Below are 21,986 nucleotides of genomic sequence, written 5' to 3' on the forward strand. Positions count from 1 at the left end.
TTTACCAAGTGTTATATAAGAAGATCTTACGACCACCTTCATGTTAAGTGATCTTTCAATTTTAACAAGGTTTGTCTAACGTTGGTGCGTAATATGTTTGAAATATGCCTTTTGCTACTAACATTCCCTATCCCACTGCCCTACTGTTCCTCATTTGTCATAAATTCTTCAAAGGTTCATAGAGAAAAGTCAACAAATCCCATGCAGACTAGTCTCTAATTCCTTCCAAAAATGTTCAAGTCTTTATGCATAAAAAAGCTTCGTCAAATCACATTGGTGAAACACAAAGAGATGACCAATTTACTTATCATCAGTACTGTCTTTTTTGGTAGCAGTTTTATGTAACTGCAGATTCCTTACATTGTGAATTTTCACCGGTGGCATACTGGATCCAGAACCTTGAAAGCAATTTACTCATGCATCAAAAGTTGGCGTAGTGCGGCTACGCACTGGGTCTGTCTGATTTGGACATGATGTGGGGGCTTCATCTTTATATACGCTACCTCCGCGCACTGACATTTGTTTCTTTCTGATCTCCGTCTGCGCCGTCAGACACAGAGAAATCGAAATCAGATGGTGCAGTGTGCAGGTGCACCAGATTGGACTGCATGAGTCCATTCCAGAGACAAGGGGAGGAGGGAAGGTCAAAAGGAATCTGCAGTTAGATAGGATCTCTACAAGAAAATGCACTATCAAGTTCTTCTGATACAGGCTTCTAATTGCGGATTCCTCACTTCACCAAAGCAGTACACCGCCCAATGGTTAGTCTGTGTAATTGCTCAGACCAGGAGATGCTGCAGGACAGATTGGGAAAAGTGCCTGTTCCGTCTAACCATTCTATCCTGGCAGTAATGCTTGGTGAATGTGTGGAGGGACACCCATGTGGTAGACTGGCAAACTTCCATGACTCGCACATCCACTGCCAATAAAGTGTTAGCAGCCTTTGCTGTAGTGGAACGAGCAAGCAAGCCTTCTGAGAGCTGTTTTTTGTCTAACCTGTAGCAGATCTTAATGCATAAAGGAATCCATCTGGAAGTGGTCCTCTGTTGCCCTGTTTTGCCTTTTTAGCAACAGAGGAACCAACAAAAAGTTGTTCATCCTATTATTAATCTCTGGTCGGATCAACATAAAAGCTGAGGGCCCTTTTTGGGTCAAGGAAATGAAGCCTTTCTTCCTCCTTGCAGGGATGCGGCAGTGAGTAGAAGGCCGTGAAAGTGATGGATTGCCCTGTGTGCAATGCGCTACTACCTTGTGCAGAAATACCGATTCATTTGGAGGACCACAAAGATGTATATGGCAGTACATCAGACAATGCCTGGAGTTCGCACACTTGCCTGGCTGATTTATTGGTGGAAAAATATGGATCAACCTCTCACAAAAATAATCACAACTGGTGACTTGAAGAGGCACGACAGGTCAGGTAAACATAACATAAGAAAGCCAAAAAGGGCAAGAGATAACCACATCAAGGCTTTACTGGTCTAGTAGTAAACAAAACAGGAGAACATCTGACAACTGTGCATTCAAGGGTTGAACACCAGACAGCAAACTTCTCCCACCGTACTGAGTAAACAGATTCGGTTGATGGATGCTTGGCTGCTGGGATGACACTAACCATTCCGGGGAGAAGATTGAAAGCCATCAACTGTTGTCACTATATCTACATACATGGAGGTGTAGATTGTGTAAGTGTGCATGCAAGACCCAGCCCTGTTGCTGCAACAAGAGGTTCTCCTGAAGGGGACGCTGAATTGGAGGACATATGCTCATGGCCAGAAGTTCCAGGTACCATACTCTCCCCACGCAGTCCGGCCACACTAGGATGACTTTGGCCTAGTTTCTCTCAATCCTCTTAAGTACTCTGGACAGGTGAGGGAGGGGTGAAAAGGCGTAGAGGAGTCCCGACCCCCAGTGCTGATGAAAGGTGTCTCCTAGGGAGGACTGCCTTGGAAACTCCAAAGTGCAAAAGTTTGGACAATGTGTGTTTTCTGCAGTGGCAAATCAATCAAGACAGGTTTCTCTCATTGCTTGAAGATGCCCTGCTCCACCTCTGTGTGCAACTGCCATTTGTGATCCGATAGGCACTAGCAGATGAGTGTGTCCAACCTGCCATTTGAAAATCCTGCCAGATATTGGGCAATCAGGGAGATCGCAGAATGTTCAGCAACTTCCAGAGGCATAGTGACTCCTGGCACAGGACCCATGACCCCCCTCCGCCCTGTTCATTGCTGTAACACATGGCAGTCGATGTTGTCTGTGAGAATCTGCACACGCTTCCCTTATGATGGAGGGGGGAAATGCCTTCAGTGCCAAGCAAAATGTTTACAATTCCAACAAGTTGATTTGGAGTAGAGCCTCTGCCACAGACTAGAGGTCTCTGATCTGCACCTCTCCAAGATGGCCTCCCCAACCCAGGAATGATGCATCTGTCACAAACGTTAGCTCAAGGTACAGTAGGGTGAGGGGTCTGCCCCCAGTCCAATTGCAGTCAAGCAGCCACCACTGCAGATATTTTGCAGTCTCCTTTGACACGTAGATGGAGTCTGACCGGTTGCCTGGGTGTTGAGCCCAAGGAGACTTCAGATCCTAGTGCAGAGCCCACATGTGCCACCTAGCATTGCCCACATGCTGGATACAGGAGGCCAGCATGCCCAAAAGCCTCAGAGCTGTTCTCACTGAGACCCAGGTGAAGAGTTAAAACATTGAGATCTGGAGCAATGAGTGATCTTATGTGATGCTCCTCCATCGAGGGATGTGAAAGTTGACACAAACATTCACTAGGCAACTGTGCGATGCCAAGAACAAATTAAAGTGGTTTTGTGGCAGCTGTGGGGGTAGTGGTAGGGGTCTGGGTAAATTGTTGCCCCAGAGATCCTCATCACTGTTGGCTATCTCCCCAGCCTTGTCCCTGAAAAGGCTAGGAGGTCTGTCACTGCGAAGCTGGATACTAACTTTGCCTCTGCTGATACACCCTTACAAAGCCTTGAAAGGGGTGTTGCTGATGATGAAGCTGCAGAATAGGCTGAGTTCGGACCAGAGAGTGAGCAGTAGCTTTGTTCTCCTTAAATTCTCAAGGGCCAAGTCAGCCTTCACTCTGAAAAGTTTTGAGCCATCGAATGGCATGTTCATCAAAGATTGCTCGATGTCTGATGAGAAACCCATCAACTGAATCTAGGCATGGCGTCTATGCACCAGTCTGGTCGTGACTGCCCTACCCAAGCAGTCGGTTGTGTCTGCATAGTCAGTGCCAAATCAAGCACTTCCACTGCCCTACGAATGACAATGGCAAAAGGTGCAGTTTCTTCAGTGGCCACTGAGTTTGGAGAATTGAGTCCAATGTCAGGGGAGGTGTCCAACCCACTGGCATCCTATAAGTCCTCAAAAATATTGGGCTCCTCATAAAAAGACCCAATATTGTCATAATCATAGTATTGTGGGTCATATTGAGAACAGCTGTACCAGCATTGTTCTGGGATGGTTTAAGCCTCCCTATCAGATCTGGGTACTACCTATTGTGATGATCTTGGCACCATAAGAGGCATTGAATGTTGCACCGGGGAAGGAGCCAGCGGCACTGTACTCTATGATGGGGCAAACATCGGACTGAGGACAAGTTGCGTGGTCAGCGTCAAGGAGGAATCCGTCGATGGGTCCTCAACCTGCTGCCACCTCAGATCCTTAGTACTCAAAGGCAATCCAGTGGGATCTGGAGGGGTACTCAAAATTCTGTCCATAGCTTCTCACAGCTAGCGGAGTTTGTACACTGTAGCAGTCGGCTTGACTGGAAGTTGGATTGGAACCACTTCCCACTAGAGAGGGCCTAGAAGTACCAAGGGCGTTGTGCGACTCTAAACGGTGCGAGTGACTGGACATCGGAGAGCCATTCTTGGACTTCTTATGTTTCTTGTGGGATTTGTGGGATTTACATGAATTACATTAAATCCTGGAACTTGATGTGGTGCGGATTCAGAACGACTACGCTTTTGACTTCTACTGGGATCGAGATTGCTTCAATGACTTCAGCAACAATGAACTTAGCTTTTTGGTCTTGGATCACGTTGCTGTTCATCTTAGCGCAGCATGACTAAGTATCATGCGAGGTGTCGAGGTACCAGTGGCAGACATGGTGAGTGTCTGTCATCGACATCTGATGGCTTGAAACCCATTAGTTTAGGGGACATATCTGCATGCTGTATACAAATTTAGGAGATTTTCCTGAGGGAAAAAAGCCTGTCAGAGACATCACTGCTTGCTCCGGATTTGCATCGGAAGATGTGGAAAAAAGGAACTGATGTCAGTGTTTGGAAATGGTGTACAGATGTATATATAACAAATGGAAGGCAAGTCTCAAGCAGTTTCTGATGCACCAAAGCATTTTGAGGCACACTGAGAAAGAATAGAACCACTCGAGATAGTGTGCAAACACTGCATGAAGTTTCAGAGTGAGAGTATGATCATCGTGTACCACTTTCATGGTACCTTAGAACAGGATACATTGATCAGACCTGTACACGGTATTGGTGCGACGCTCTCCATCGAGGAAGATTGTGGAAGATAAGATTTTACCATGATAGTCTAAGCTAGAAAGTGATCACAACCTTCCACTATTAAAGTAGTATGTGACTTCAATCACCCGTAGGAAGATCAGATCGACTTCTTTTAGAATCATTTGGGTAATCGGTGCCCACACTATTTGAATTCATTACACAATTAGATCTCTCATGTGTGTATCATTTTAAATGAAGGAAGATAACACAATTACATATATCCTGAAGAAGGTGGAAACTAAAAATAAATCCACCGAAATATGTCAATGAAATGTTTGCATCACAATCTACCTACTCTGGACAACTTTGTATGACTAATAAGAGTCAGAAATGTACAGTGATAATTTGGGTGGATGTGTACAATTATAAAGACAGATTAAGACTTGTGTGATTTCCTCTGTGCATATATGTGGTCCGAGTGAATTAGGTTGGAAAGTTCAATGTATACTTGTGAATAAAATTTTGAATAACATTTTGGTAATTACGGTTATTTTAAATAAATGTACATATTTTTGAAATATTCAGATGAAATATTGATTTTAAATCTGACTCATGACGTAATGGAGGACAGTAAATGAATGATTGAAAAGTAGGCATGTGGAGTAATTGTTCCTTTTGTTAGTGTACCTAGGGGAGTTCTTTTGGTATTTGTGATTCCATACTTGTGACCACTTTGCTTGAGTGGTTCCTCTCCTTTTGATGCATTTAGAGACCCTGCCAGATGGTTGGATACTAGAAAGATGTTTGGTCGTCTAGCCACTTCCATAAGCATAAGCAATCCTGGCACATGACCTAGGTCCCCATTCAGTTCTTCCTTTGCAGTACCACATGGTAGTTGTGTTGTCCGTAGGGACCTGCAATAGCCACCCCTAGAGGGATGGTAGGAACATTGTCCAGACCAGACGGAATGCTGAAAGTGCATTCTGCTGGAGGCTAGAGGCCTCTGATCTCCAGCTCTTTCAGGTTAAGCCCGCTGAAGCCCAGCAGTGACACGTCTCCAACCGTGAAGTCTGGGTGGAGAAGGGAGAGTGACCTGCTGCTGTTCAAGATGGCAACTGTCATCCACCACAGAAGATCCTGAGCTGCCCCCTTCAAGACCTGGATAGATTCCAAGAGGCAGCTCTGCTGCTGGGGCCACTGAAACTGGAGACTCCACTGCAGGGCCCACCAATGCCATGTTGTGGTGTTCAGGACAGAGAGGATGCATGAGGTAATGAGTCCAAGAAGTCTCAGGGCTGCCCTCAGCGAGAACCTGGATTGATCCTGAAACATTGGGATCATATCTTTAATGTCCTGCTATTGCTACAGTGGTAGAAAGGCCTTGAACGCCGCCATGTCCAAGACTGGCACAAAGAAGGAAATCCTTTGCGTCGGACACAGGTGGGACTTTGGCTTGTTCATGGAAAACGCCAGGACGTCAGGAATTCTGCCGTCATCTAGAGGTGGTCTATGAATGACTGTGGTGAGCCCACTTTGAGCAGCCAGTCCTCAAAAGTACAAGAACACCTTTCCCCGACCACCAAAGGTGAGCAGCAACAACTAGCATCAAATTTCAAGATCACCCAAGAGACTGTGGTATGGCTGAAGTTTAACAGAAGGGCAGCATGGAAAATGGAAGTGTTCCGACCCCCACCGTAAACTGCAAATAACGTCTGTGAGACTGCAAGACAGTATATGAAAATACATGTTCCTATAGTTCAGGTAGACCATCCAGTCTCCTGGGTCCAGAACAGAAGGAATCTGTGACAGGATGAGTATTCGGTGGGTAGAGGTCCAGCATTCGCCTGAGGCCTCTATCCTTTCTTAGTATGATAAAATAGTGCAAACAGCATGCCTCATCTCCCGTCATCAGTCAGACGTGATGGTTCTCCAGCTGAGGAGGAAATGTCAAATGTTATATATTTCCTCCTACCTACTTATGCCTGAATCTGTGAGGGCACGTTAAAGCACTGAATCAGCTTTCTCCCCAAACTGCATTAAGCATAAAATGGCATGTCCATGAGGGATGCCTGGATATTCCTTCAAAACTCAGTTGCTCACATACAGCTGTGCCTTGCAAGCACTACACTGGTGCTAACAGCTCTGCCCACAGAGCAGTTGGTGTCCAAACCAGCATGCAAGACATACCTTGCCATCTTCTGCCCATCGCCCACATAAATGATTCGAGCCATAGAGGCCCTGAGAGGATCTCAGATGGCTGACAGGAATTCACTGGCCATATTCCATAAAGCATGGCTGTGCCTGCCCAGAAGGCACACCATATTTAATGTTTTTAAGATCCATGTTGTCGAAGAGAATATTCTCTTTCTGTTGATGACTGCATAACTAGACTTTCAGGCACAGAGTGCTTTGTCAAAAAATTGGGATCGGTGGAAACTGGCCTATGTCACCTGCCAGCAGGTTGACTGACAAGAGGGCCCAAGCATAGCATAGATCAATAGACTATAGGGATGTCTGTATCAGTTTTGTTGAGTGGCAATAATGGGTCAGAAAAAGTTGGATCAGACTAATGAATCTCAGTTAAGAAGCTGACCTTGCTTTCAACAGTAGGCAACTGTAACACAAGCACTTCCAACCCTCATCACACAAATACTATGAAAGAGACACTTTCTTTTGTTGGTGTCCCAAGTGGTGAGTCTAGCTCAGCCTTTGGGGATGTTTCTAGCCCACTGGCATTTTGCAACTCAAGTTGTAGCTCATCATCATGATAGAGTGGGAGAAGCAAGTTGTCCGCCTCTTTGCATCATCAGTGTAATGGGAACATTTTGCATTCCCTGAACTGCATCAAAGTCAGATCCAAATAGGGCATAGCCTCTGATAGTACTGGCATTGAGGCAAAGGTTGAGGTTAAGAGTCTCATCACAAATTGAGTGTCTGCACCTTTGTGAACTCACGGTGTGACATAGGTTTGGAGCAAGTTAAAAAAGGTTCAGGGTTGGACAGCAGCAAAGTCCCGTGCTGGCAAAGTCAGAAACAGCATGGAAGGTACTGGTGTTGACTCTGTGGCTGGTGTAGAAGTAAGAATCTGCACCACAACAGGCCAGGTAGGGTCCCTCTGGGCCAGTTGGTGAGGGCCCTCCAGCACAAGTCCAACTCGGTAGCACCTTGCAGCTCCCTCAGGCAAAAGGCATGCCAGAGAGAGCTGGAAGAATCTTCTAGAGAGGCAGCTCCTTGTAGGCCATGGTTTGCTGCAGAGCCAGCAACTGTGCAGGGAATTTGGCCCATGTTGGGACTGACTGACTGCAGGACTGGGATCAGAGTCGGAAAAAACATATGTGGTATGACCCTTTGAAGAACACCCTCATGTCTACTCGCTTAATTTTGAGTGGCAGAACGGAGTTGACTCCCTCTTCACCTTCTCATGCTTATGGTACATCTTCAACTTCGACATACTGAAAGATAATGAGCAAGAACACTACCACGGGCAGTAATGACTCCTTGAACTAGATCATGAACGGCCCAGTGATTTAGAGTGGGAGAGGAATCTATTTTTCAATCACAAGCTCTTTGAATATTCAAGGTGCTAGAGTTTTGCATCCCACTCTTCGATCATCTTCAGGAGCAATTTATCGTATGACTTTAAACTGTGACTAGAGCCCTGGTTCCAAAGTAATATGTTGTTTGGGTCCACAACCCTTCATCTGCTTCCTGCTGTAATTGCACTTGAAATCAGTAATTTTTGTGAAAAACATCGTCTTTTTTACACTGTCTAAATCCATATCAAAGTGTGCAGAAAGAAAGAAACTGATGTCAGAGTAGGAAATGCCTCTTTTAGTAAGGTCACACCCAGGTTTTTGGACTGAGCATCCTGGTTTTTCGACTCTGAGCGTGCACTGAGGCCTGCATCAGACCTCAGTTCCAGTGCCCTGACCCTAAAACGTGTATATTACATTGGCTATACCCAATTGGCAAAGGCTAACTTACCTACTAGTCCCTGCTATATGATACTCGGGGTACACAGGCCATGTAAGTAAGAAGGTCACCCAAGGGATTGCAGCACTGGTTGTGCCACCCTGGGGGCACACAAGTAAAATGAGCCTCCCGGCCCGCCACTGCAGACTGAAAGAGCAAGTTTTAAACAGCTAGCCGGACTTTGCCATTTAAAGCAATGGCAAAGCCAAACCTCCCTCTGTATTATGTGTAAGTTGCCACTATGGCAGGCCTACCGAGCCCTAAGGCAGGTTGCAGTATAGTTCGCTGTCAGAACATGTATTCTACATATTCTGGCAGTGAAAAAACAAAACTGTTGTTTTTATTGTAGAAAGACTTGGTTGCCCCATTGGCGAGTACAGTGTTACACTCTGAACAATTAGCTGTGCTACCTCCTGAACGGTGCAACCAAAGATGATACTCCAAGGTATTAAAGAACAAGTTTCTTACCTTCGGTATTGCATTATCTGGTAGAGAAAATATCTAGCTGCAGATTCCTTACCTTTGAATTTCCCAGGTGTCAAACTGGACCTGGAAATGTTTGCGTGAGCAGTACCCTGCGCACCATCAGGTGGCTCTGTTTGGTTCTGTGAGGCATCGTTGGCGCCATATGTGATGTCACAGCCACTTTTATAGGCGCCACAGAGGCAGGCGCACATCAGTTACTTTTCACGACTTTCCATGTCAGATGAGCAGAGCCATGAGTGAACTGACTAATGTGTGTGCAAAGTAGGGCCCTGAAAAGGGAGAAAATTGTCTTAGAAATGTGTCAGCAGAGCGGGAAGGCATGGGTGGGTCTGTATGGTACCTGCAGAATCAAATGGGTAAAAAATGACTGTCCTTGCGGACCTGACAGTCCATGCAGTAGTGTTTGGAAAATGTGTGCAGGGGAGCCCACTTTCCTGCCTGGCAGAGGTCTAGTACTGGAACTTCACGAGCTAACGCAGTGGTCGCAGCTTTTCATCTGGTGCAATGGGCCTCTAAGCCCTCAGGAGGCTGTTTTTAGCCAGGGTATAGCAGATCTTCACACAGAGAATGACCCAGTGCTAAGTGGTCCATTTCTGAACAGCCCAACCTTTTTTAGCTCCCACTTAGCCCACAAAGATTCACCCGGAACTCTTTTGTGCTGTCAAGTTAGGACGACAACACTCTTGTTTGGATCCAAACGGTGGAGTCCTTCCTCCTCATAGGGATTTGGTGAAGCATAAAAAGTGAGCAGGGTGAGAAATTGTCCCAAATGGAATGAGGACATCACTTTAGGAAGGAAAGAGACCCAGTTGCAAAGCATCACCTTATCTTATCGTATATAAGATATCAAGGTTTAGATGATGAAACTTGCAGCTCACTCACCCTCCGGCCACTAGAAAGACTGTCTTGATGGTAAGCAGCCAGAGAGTACAATTGTGTAACGGCTCAAAGGGAGCACAAGTGAGGTAAGTGAGAACCAGGTTCAGATTCTACTGAGGCATAAGGAAGGGCAGCTGTGGAAACATATCTACCAGCCCTTTCAGAAACGTATGTAAAATAGGGGACCTAAATATAGAGGGTTGGTCAGGCAGGTGCAGAAAACCGGACAGAGCACAGAGATAACCCTTGGGAGTGCCCAAAGCAGAGCCCTGCTAGGCAAGAATAAAGAGAAGACTATCAGAAAGAGAGGCAGAAAGAGGGTCAATTGACTTTTCTCTACAATATTTTACAGATTTTTGCCAGAGGCAGGTGTATACCGTTCTGGTGGAAGGATGCCTGGCTGTCGAGATAACTTTGCATACTTTGGGAGGAAGGTCAAAAGTCATCCACTGTCGGCACTCAATCTCAATGCATGGAGGTGGAGAGATGACAGGTTCAGGTAGAGGACCCTTCCCTGCTGCTGCAATGGAAGATCCTTCCGAAGGAACAGAGTGTTCGGCGGGTCGATGCTCATTATCAGAATCTCGGGATACTAAACTCTCCGTGCCCAGTCCAGACTCACAAGAATGACTTGGGTCCAGTCGTTCTTGATCTTCTTGAGAACTCTGGGAAGAAGTGGTATAGGCAAAAAGTAGTACAGGGGGCCTGAGTTTCAATTGCGATGAAAAGAGTTGGTGAGCGAGAGCCGATTTGGAAACTCCAATGCGCAGAGCTGCTGAAGTTGCGCATTCTCTCTAGAGGCAAACAGATCTAACCAAGGCTCTCCCAATAGCTGAATGCGACCTTGCGCCACCTCTGAGTGGCTACACCATTTGTGATCCACAAGTAATTGATGGCAGAGTTTGTCTGCCCTGGCGTTCAAGAACCTGCCAGGTGTTGAACCATCAAGGTTATGCCATGCTGTTCCAGCCATGTCCAGAGATGCAGGTCCTCTTGGCAAAGAGCCCACAACACCACCCCACCCCACCCTACTTGCTGCAGTACCACATGGCGTGGTGTTGTCCGTTGACCATTGCATCAATGCCAGTCGAACCGCTCGGAGCTCCAACAGGCTCATGTGGAGTCTGAATACCTACAGAGAACAGAATCCTCTGATCCCCACCTCTCCCAGATGACCACCCCGTACCAGGAGTGACACATCTGTCACTACTATAAGATCTGGTTGAGAAAGGGAGAGGGGTCTGCCTCTGACCCAATCTCGGTTTGTTAACCACCACTGCAGGTCCATCGCAGTTCCCTCGGAGATCTGGACCATTCCCCTGATGCTGTGCCCACTCGAACTTCAGGTCCTGCTACTGAACCCAAATATGCCATCTAGCATGATTTACCAGTAGGATGCAGGAGGCCATGAGGCCCAGCAGCCACAGAGTCATTCTCACTGAAATCCAAGATAGAGGCTGAAACATCAGTATCATAACCTGAATATTGTGGGCTCGCTGCTCGGGATGATAAGCCCAAAACTGCACTGCGTCCAGAACAATTTAGCGTCTGCGAGGGAGTCAGTTGTGATTTTGGCACATTTATAGTGAACCCTATACCCGACCACATCACATCTACAGCCTCCTTGAGCATCTTCAACATCCTGTATCCCTTGCATCAGGGCTACTTCCATAGGAACCTACAGCAAAAAATAAAAGTGCCTGGTACTGACTGATGCCTGCTTCACTTGCTTAGGTAATTATTTCTGAGGGCCTAACTGGTTCCTCTGTCAGGCTCACTGTCTGAGTTTGCTGCCCAAAGTAACTCTAATTGACTGCCATTCAACTGGCCAAACGTTTTTGCCCAAAAAGTTTCAAAGTGTCAAATTAGTTGGATTTGCCAATTCTTGCTCACGGTTGAGTAAAAAGTTCATATTTACTGTAGCTTGTAAAATCTATATCTCTGGCACCCTCCAGTGGATCTTTTCCATTGTGGTGTCTAAAAATACATTAAAATGCTGTCTAGTTTTATAAATTGGTTCAGAGTGTCTTGTGTATTTCTTCGTCTATTGTTGTGGTGCTGTTTAAATGCTTACACTTGTTCCTTTGTGTAAGTCTTGCTGCTCAGAGTCATGGCTACCCAGGGTTGAGCTGAAGGTTTGACAACTTACTGGGCCTAAAGGGATTGCTAAGTGTATTACACGGTGAGGTTGCACAACCACACCCTATATTACAGCTCATTTCTTCATATTTAGCGAGCAGGGAAGGCACCAATATACTTATATGTGGCTCCACTCACTCACTTATGGGGAGGAATAGAGTCATAGCAATGACAAATGGCACTACATATCAGCACAGACAAACATTGTTGAGAATATTCTCCGGATCCAGTTTGGTGCCTGGGAATATTCTTAAGCTTACCTTTCTACAGTTAGAAGAATACAATATAATTAAACTTACCCTGCATTCATTAATATGGATGTAAGGGAAAGAAAGTGAGAAATGTGTATGGAGTAGTGTTGTTCATGAGTCACAGGACTAGAGGAACAACAAGCTTCACAGACTGCTTTAGTTTTGGTTTCTTGACTGTAACAGATGTCTCAACTGGCAGAGTGTAAATCTACATTTAGCTTATTTACTATTCTGTTTGAGACTTCATGGGAAGCAGCTATGTCATCCACCAGAGAAATCCTAGATGGCATGGACTACAGATAAAGAGGGGGAAGAGAACTCCAGTAAGAGTAACCGCTCAGCCACAGTAGTTTCCTGGAAAAAACACAGCCTTGGTTCTATTGAGATGAAAATAAATGAAATGCATGTGCTGCAGTAACATTGTCTCTTCAGTCGAGGAGGCATTGAGAAGCAGAAACAACATAGGGTGACCCATCTGCTCTTTTAAATGAATCAGAATATTGACAATAAATATGGGGTCAGTCCTTAAGATCAAACTGACTTGATACAGTACAGTATAAGGCGCCTAAGCACTTAGGGCTTGCAGCTCACATATGTATATGGCTACAGTTATCATGACCAAGAAAGGCCACCTCCAGCAGAGGAACCTCATTTCACATGAGGCCGTAGGTTTAAAGGGTCCAAGCATTAGTCAGGCTAGATCAAATGACCAGGTTGGAGTCAGCAGAATAACAGAATATCAATTTTTGATCTCTTGCAGAGCCTGCGGAATCAGAGATTCACCTTTTGGACATGGACAACTGGAAGGATCGGGGCAAAGTCTGTATCTTGAACTAACTTTGATCTTAGAGATCTAAAATCAGGCAGGGTCCTCCATTCTTTTCTTTTTTTATTTTTTTTACCAAAGAACTGGAAGGAGTTACACTGCTGTCCTCTTTAAGATAGCAGGTCTAGCTCTATAAATTGAAAAAGGAAGAGCATATTGATGCCCTGTCCAGGTTCCTGGGATGCTAATAGGAACACAGTTGGCTTTTATTGGGAAACAAAGCCATTCTGAACTAAAAAGAGGACTCTGACTTCAGTGGTAATCTAGGTATAGTGATGACAGTGATGCCTCACATGGCAGTTGTGGGCATTCAAATCTAGAGATGATTGGCCTGCTATATTTATGTACTGGTGGTCCAGGGATAGCCTTATTGCAAGGTGAATGGTTTTCAACAACTGAGCCAGCTAACCTCCAATAAAGGAAACCCTGCGGGTACCCCACTTCTCATTTGGGAGTGCAATTAGGAGTTCGGCAAAGCAGGAGCACTGCTGACATGGTGCTGTCCTCCCTTCCACCAATCTCTAAATGACCCAATTATTCAGAAGCAGTAAAGCCAAAACTTCTACAGCTTGGACAATTGATTGATTGGTGTTTATCATGACTAAAATCCACATACTAAAAGATGTGTAAGCACCCTCGTTCCCACAGTACATGTACACTACTCACATTTCATTAAGTGGAAAATATACACAAGTGATAAAGTTCAATTGCATTATCGTAGGACAGCCCTTGAAAATTGATTAGATTACATTCTTACCCATGTAAACCCCTACGCCCACTAGCCGTAACTGAAAATGATAATGCTCCATGAAATGTTGAAATCGTCTATTTCTTACAAAAACATATATTAACACCATTTTCTTGCTGACTCTGATTTCTGCAGTTAAAGATTTTTAGAATGTTATCCGTAGCTTAAGATACAGTTGATTATAGAGTGTGCAAAGAGATTTCTCTATTGATTATAGAGTTTAGTATTTATGAGGCAGTTAGATTACAACACGTAAAGATGATGTACAGTTGAGACATATTCATTTTATATGATCTTAGCATGTACCTGTAATGATGTTTCTTATTGGCTTGACTAAGGCTGTAAAGGCAGGTACATCAGGATGCCTGTGCTCCCACATTGGTTGCCAAATGACCAAGCCGCTGGCCAAACGAAAGTTCAGGTCAGACTCCTAGGAAAAAGACATTATTTTAAAACAAAGAAGTTATGCAGGTTTGAACTCTAATGTACAGCATGGAAAGAATCCGCACTTAATTAACTAGTTACATCATTGGCTTCCCAAATAACCAGGCTATTTTGCAACCTTTAGAATTAACGTTGTTAATTTCTGATTTCGTGCTTCACAAAAATAGAACTTGTTTGTAAACCTTAGCAGCCCTGTTCAGATTCCAGAAACTACGTGATTAATAAGAACACGTATCTTACCTTTTCTTGTGGATACTAAATATTCCACATATACTGACTGGATCGCAACTTTTTACAGCAACACACCGAAACTGAGACTAGGTGGCACAATCATGGTGTCATCCATGTATTTGCTAACATCACATTTCGGTGGTGATATTGCAACCCTGCCAAATGCCACGCATCAGGCGTTAGACATATGCATTTCAATAAGGTGGTCTGCATCACCGCACTGACAAAGGAACTCACGAATATTAGCGCCCGTGCCTGATTGTCAAGCGCTGTGGCCCGAGCACTGACTGTTATTATAAAAATAGTCAAGTCAGTGGCACGGGCAGGCAGTGAGCTGTACGCCAGGGGCTGCTCAGCAGACTTCTTAGGGCCTGGACTGCGCTCGCTACAATGTAACTGGACTGATTCAATCACCATGCGGGGGCCCGTCATAAGATAATTTTAATATGATGTCAAGCCATGCGGGGGCCCGTCATAAGATAATTTTAATATGATGTCAAGCCATGCGGGGGCACGTCATAAAATAATTTTAATATGATGTCAAGCCATGCGGGGGCACGTCATAAGATAATTTTAATATGATGTCAAGCCGTGCGGGGGCACGTCATAAGATAATTTTAATATGATGTCAAGTCAGCGTCTCCCAATGGGTACCTCCGTGACACGAGTGAGGTCAGGAGTCAGTGAGAGTTCTGTCACACTCACAGTTTTAGGGCAAGTGGGTCGGTTGCCGCCTTCCTAGATGGGCAGCATTCAGAATAACCAAGTGTGACCAGGTTGCTGTTGTTGAGCTTGCGGCGCCGTGGTAATCATGAATCCCGTGGACAGTGTCGCACTCGCAACCGGCACCAACCTGGCCGGGCCCACGACGGCTGACTCACACTGCGTCGGCCTGGTGGTTCGTTGGCAGCCCCAGAGGGAGCACCGAGACCCCAAAACTGAAGCTGAGCTGGCCCGGAGCGAACTTAATGGGGTTGGACGGCACAGAGGGGCATATCAACAACAACCGGCGATAATTATCTCTAAGCGCACTTAGCGCTAGGATAATTATCGCCGGCTAGCGTGAATTTTTATCGCTGAGATAGCGTGCTATTAGCAACGCTTATCTCAATAGCGATAAGAATCCTCACGCTAACGTGAGATTATCGCTGGAAACCCAGCGATAATCTCACGTTACCTTGTTGATAGGGACAGGCAAACTTAGCCATGATATCCTCCTTCCATAGGATATCATGGCTAAGTCAGAAAAATACCAGACGTAAAAAAGCAGCGTTAACCGTGGTTAGCGCTGCTTTTTTTGTCTCTAACAGGGTTAGCGACATTCTTGATAATAGGAGAAATGTCGCTTAGCGACATTTCTCCTATTATTTTACTCTGGAACGCCCCCTTTGCATCTCATTAGAGATGCAAGGGGAAGCGTAGAGTAAAAGGGTGCTAACATGCAAATTTGCATGTTAGCACCCTGTTGTTGATAGGGCGCTAGTTTTATCTCTCCTTTTTTGGCTTTTAAAGCCAAAAAAGCAGAGATAAAGCCCTTGTTGATATGCCCCAGAGAGAGGTGAGGCGGCCAGCGTTGTATGTGGAAATGTAGCTCTCGCTGGCCGATGCCAGCCATCACTGAAAGTTCAAGCAAGTAAGTGTGTGCTTAGTCCTGGAGTCAGGGGCGTAAATTAAAATCATTCAGTTCAAGTTGCGGGTAATAAAGTTCCAAATGTGCTTCAGCTTGCCTGGCCTTCCTCCAAGTTCCACGCATGACATGACACACCCGCACCTGCAGCCATACACAGACTTCTTCACTTCAGGCACTTGACACGCACAGACAACACACACGTAATGACACCTGTCTCAGGCTGACAAGTGATGTAACATTTCTGTGCTCACCACTGTCCTAATTGCAGTGACAATTCTACTAATGCCACTATTATCTTCCACATAATTGCCCGCATCATGCACATTAAAAAAAACTTGTGCATTTAATTCACGGTCCCAGCGGCATGCGTGTGGCTCTGTTGGGTAGCCTCTGGAAAGGTGGAGCTGTGCAAGTCTGGCGGCCGGTGAGAGCCTGCGAAGGCGACATGTGCAGAACCTGGGACCAGGAAGACCAGCCCTGCAATGGGAGACACATGACTGCTGCAACCACCTACGATCAGGATCGTCTTCGTCACAAGAGAGAGACAGGGCCATTAGGGTATTTGGGAGTCTGAAACCCAGTCTGCAAGGTATCCCTTTGTGACGTGAGCAACAGTAACTCCATCAGAAAGTGTCACTCAAAGTCTTTGAAATGTCATCCATAATTACACTGAAATTAAGAAAATGTCACTCATAACAAGCTGAAACCTTGGCAGCTATGATCAAACATGTTTTACTTCTAATAAGTAACATTTTACATCTGATAAAAGATAACTAAATCCTTCATTGTACCCCACTACTCCAGCAGAGACCTCAAGTCTCACATAGCTTTATTTACACATCGCAGCTCTGTGTAAATGAAGCTAGCTGGCAAAGCGCTCAGCTTTGAGACACAGTCCCAGGCGCTGGAATGGTAGCACCCAGGTGAGTCCAGTACCCAGTCTACTGTTGACATCTTCCCAAGATAAGTTTACTTGTTGCTTCAAGAGTCTGCAAATGCCTGGATGTGATACCAAATAGAACTGAAAATAAAATTGCATTTATTCATTTTTTTCATTTTTACCATGCCATTTCTGTACTTGTTTACTTTACGTATTAGTCATGGATCAGCGCTAGAACACATTTAAAAGTGCTTTCTATTTATATTTGGTGTTTAAAGTAAGTACAGATAAAATAAAATATTTAGCAGCTTCAGATGATTTTTTTTTGTACCCACTGGAACAACAAAATATCTACCCTCTGTTAATTTCAACTCTGTAGCGTGTGCTTACCTGTGGGGGTGCAATAAAGTGCAATAGAATGGGTGAGTGTGATATTTTATTATGATTTATTTACTTTTATATCTTCTGGGCAAAAACATTTTTGTATCAGTATCTTAACATTACATTTTAAGTGTTTTCAAGCTGTTTCAAGATATTTTACGGCTTCTCGTTGCTCAAATGGGGGTAATTTCTGATATGTTTTGATCGTCTTCATTGCTGGATTTTGCTTGCGAAAAAGTGTCACTCTTAGTCATTGAATGTCACTCATTATTACAATGAAATTATGAAAATGTAACTTATAAGCAATCTGAAACCTTGGCAGCTATGAGAGGAGGTGATGATCAGGAAGATGCGGATATCTTGAGCTTGGGTGGGTTTGCACAGGGTGGGGAACATAGGGTAGAAAAGACAAACAATGCATCTCAAAATAGGTCATCATCTCATCGCTGTAACGATGAAGAAATTAATATCAAGGCTTCTGGCAGTTTCGACTGCCCAAAAGAATTGAAGTAAATGAACAGTGAAATGGTAGAAGTAGCAAACTAGAATGGCAATGGCCTCTGCACAAGGTAAAAGGAAAATTTAATTCTGCAATGCTTACAGGTTTTATAAGCACAAATGATTTCTATTTTTTAAAATATATATTTAAAGCGCTTGTTTAACCTGGGGTGTCTTGGAGCTAACTCATCAGGAACATAAGAGAGACTGTAAGTATGCTAGTTATTGAAGAGCCAGGTTTTCAGGAGTTTTCTGAAAGCAAGCAGAGAAGGAGCAGACTCGATGTTTGTCAGTAAAAGGTTCCAGTGCTTAGTAGCTCCTGAGATAAAACTGCTCCTTCCCAATGTTGCTTTTTTTTCAATCTGCAGGCAATGGCAATTCTATGGAAGGACCAGAGGCTTCGGATTATGCTATCACTTTCTATGCTTTATTTGCACAGCAGCCATTTTAAAATTCAAACTTGGACCACCTTTCCCAAACACCCTCGGTGAAAGTGGTCAAACAAAACAAAGAAGGGACAACATATCCCTCAGTCCATAGTAACCAATCACAGTCCGGGACCCTCTCCTAGTCCCTCTTCACTGCTCTGTTCCTCCTCTTTCTTTGCTGCTCAGCAGCCGGAGATAAGTGTTTTCCGTTTCTCTGTTATTATTGCTGTGTGATAATTCCGGTGGTCGCGGGATTGACTTTGGCATCCCGCGTCCGTTATTATTTTGTTTATGGGCTGTTCTTACTATATCACGTGTGGTGTTGTGGCCCTCAGCGTCAGCGCGTTCCAGGGTTCACCTCGGACTTTGTGTGAAAAATTAGTCCGCTGGTGAGCGCCGCAACGCGCTTCCGCTGTCTCCCCACCGAGGCATTGTTTTGTGTGGAAGTGTGGCACTGGGACGGAGCTTCGGCTCCTTGTTGGCAGGTAGAGCGGCCGCGGGTCCGGTTTCCGGGCTTACGCGGTCCTGCTGACATGACAGTCAGTGAGGCGCGGTCAAGACCCCCGACCGCTTGGGGAGCTGCTGCGTCTCTCTGACGTGAAGGCTCCTCTCGCTGGCAGCGTGGCATGCAGAATTTTCGATTGGCATTCTTTGTATTCCGCCACTGTTGTCAGCCTGCCTCACGCCCCTGGAGACGAACGCCCTTTTTGAGGGTCTGTAGCGCTTCGCTCCCACCTGCCCGACGCTCGTTTTCACGAGCAGTAGAGTCTTGGTTGTATGGACGCCCGCTGGGTGTATTTTGGTAGTTACAGCACGCAGGCATTTTCCAGGTGAATTGGGGCCTGGAGGGGGCACATCCCAGGGTGTTCCGTGAGCCCTTCTCCCTCACGCCTATTGTGTCCCTCAGGTCTTTGACCGTTGTTTGCATTCAATAAAGGGTTCCACCCTGTGAATCTCGCTGGTCCCCAGCATATTGACTTCAGACAGACTGTTTTGGGGTTCCCACTGGTTTCTTTGCTTTTCCCGTCCATCCAGTGGTCAGTTGGGTTGTTCAGCATGTATCAACAGGGAGACAATAACTGGGGAGAGGATCCCCTCAATCAGCTACCGTGCGATGATGATTTCTACGACGCGGTTGATTCTTCTATCTACTGCGCCGTAGAAGAGGCCATGGGCCCTATTCAAGAGCGCCTTTGTAGACGTTTGGAACAGTTCTGTGCTCGGTGGGCTCCTCCTACACCCTTTAGTCAGCAAGCGGTCCCTTCTGGCGACCCGGTACCTGCGAAACGCCCCAAAGTCGTTGGTGTGAATCAGGATGCCTTTGACAGGCTGCGGGATGCTTTCATGGCCCACAAAGCTCCGCAGCGCCCTCCTGTGATCCCTTCTCCGCCGGCGCCGCCCACTGATCCATCCAGCCCAGCTCCAGACACAGGTGATGATGTCAATGGGGATACGGATGAAGAGCCGGGACCTTCTAGGCCATGGCTCAGGTTCCCTCCGTTAGCTCTGATATGCTAGATCCTGAACTGGTGTACATCCTCGTTCCTCTGAATGGACGCCTTTGGCCAAGGTGGCCGATTACGTGGCCAATAGGATTCGCACCCCTATGGGGAAGGAGGCGCGTAGCCGGCTTCGTTCGGAGTGTCCCTGCCCCTCCCTTGACGGGAAAGTCACACAGACCCCTGAGCTGGATCCCCGGATGGTGACTTTTCTCGCTAAGTTTATCAAAGATCCCAAAAAAGGGATAGATCGTTCCTGGAGGGCATGCCAGGATAAACTCCTGGATGCCCTCGGGCCCATGACGATGGTGTTGGATATGGCGGAGGAAGCTAAGGCTTCAGGTGCCTTGATTTCGCCGGAGGCCCTCTCGGGATGAGCGCAGAGGGCGATAGTCTTTTTAGGAAATGCGAACTGCCCGCTTTACACAGAGCGTCGTCGTTCTTTCCTTATTAAGGTGGACCCTAAGTTGGGGGACTTGGCGGATTCGGAGGCCGGAGCTGTAGCCCAAGGGGGTTTGTTCGGGGAACCCTTTATCAAAGAATTAGGCAAATTCGTAAATACATTCACCTCCTTGTCTATTAAAGAAGTCTTTCCCTCATGAGTTTTCCGTGGGGCCGGTCGAGGCAGGAGCCGCTCGACCGGCCAGGTCCCTGCTACCAGCACCAATAAGGGGACAAGGCTCCAGGCAAGGGCAGTACCAAACGCAGGCACGATTTTCCAATTTTAACCCGTTCCGCGGCAGACGTTCCAGAGGCAGAGGTTTCTGCGAAGGGGACAACGCTAATAACACCGGTAAGTGTTTCTTCCCTGATGGGAGTGGGAGGACGTTTGGCCCGCTTTCTGGGTGTGTGGAGGACGATCACATCCGATATCTGGGTCCTCCAAACGGTGCAGGGGTTTTGAATAGAATTCTGTGGCGAACCTCGGCAAAGCTTCCTGCCAAATCCCATTCGTTTTTTGCGGTTAGAAGAGGCCCTGATAGGCACGGAAATCTCCGCTCTCTTAGACAAAGGCGCGATTTGCCGCACTGCTTTAGATCCTCTCGGTTTCATCAGCAACATGTTTGTAGTGGACAAGTCGGATGGGTTGACAACGTCCGGTCCTCAACCTGCGGGATTTCAACGTTTGGTTGGTTTACCGTCCTTTCAAAATGGAGGGTATTCACCTCCTCCGGGATGTGCTCCGGCCGGCGGATTGGATGTTCCGGTTGGATTTAAAGGATGCTTACTTGGCCATCCCTATTTTTCCGCCTCACAGGAAGTTTCTTCAATTCCTTTGGAAGGGTCAAGTTTATCACTTCACTACAGTTCCCTTCGGGCTGGCCTCCGCCCCCTGGTGCTTCACAAAGGTTCTCAAACCAGTGGTGGAGTATCTCAGGGCGAGAGGAACACATCTCATTGTTTACCTGGACGATATGCTCTTGCTGGCCCAAGACCCGGTTTCTCTTCGGGATCAGTTGCAACAGGCCATGAGTCTGTTGGAGGGCTTGGGTTTAGTCATAAATGTAAAAAAGTCCCTCTTGGTACCGGCCCAGCGCATCACGTTCTTGGGTTTCGTGGTCGATTCCACGACAGCAACTCTCAGTCTCCCGTCGCGGAAAATAGCAAAAATTCGCCACGAGCTCAGACAGACGCTTGCCAAGGGCACGGTTCCCCTGCATCAGATAGCCCGCATCGTGGGCTTACTGTCAGCCTCGATCCAGGCTATCTTTCCGGGGCTCCTTCACTATCGGGCGTTGCAACGACTCAAAGCCAAGTTCTAGCGGAAAGGTCTCCCGTACTCCCATCCAGTGACCCTGTCAGGGGAAGCGGTGGAGGAAGTTCGTTGGTGGCTCTCCCACATGGAAACATGGAACGGGAGAGCGATCTTTGGCTCCGCCCCGGACCTGGTCATAGAGTCAGACGCAAGCTGGTCATGTTGGAGCGCTCGGTGTGGAGATTTCTCCACAGGATGTTCGTGGTCCCCACAGGATTGGAGCTTCACATCAACTGCATGGAGCTTTTTGGCAGGCTCCTTCGCTGTGCGTTGTTGGACCAAGGACAGAGTTCAGTCTTGCGTCCTATTGAAGATGGACAACGTTTCAGCGGTCAGGTATATAAATCACCTGGCCGGTACTCGCTAAAAGGTGCTTTCGGACCTGACAACGAATTTGTGGAAGTTTTACCTCGACGATCACATTTCATTGACGGCAGAGTATCTCCCGGGT

The 21,986-nt window shown here is 46.3% G+C and overlaps 1 protein-coding gene across 1 annotated transcript in view; it reads right to left on the minus strand.

Annotated features, from left to right (window-relative positions):
* Positions 1–21,986, minus strand: part of UNC80 (unc-80 subunit of NALCN channel complex) — a 3,271,126-nt gene that overhangs the window by 2,886,447 nt on the left and 362,693 nt on the right. Inside the window, exon 5 of the mRNA XM_085648598.1 lies at positions 14,095–14,218. Within this exon, the coding sequence (XP_085504724.1) occupies positions 14,095–14,218 (124 nt within the window). The remainder of the gene's footprint in view (positions 1–14,094; positions 14,219–21,986) is intronic.

Source organism: Triturus cristatus, chromosome 3_2 (genome assembly GCF_964204655.1).
Source record: "Triturus cristatus chromosome 3_2, aTriCri1.1, whole genome shotgun sequence".
In the NCBI taxonomy this organism is placed as follows: domain Eukaryota; kingdom Metazoa; phylum Chordata; class Amphibia; order Caudata; family Salamandridae; genus Triturus; species Triturus cristatus.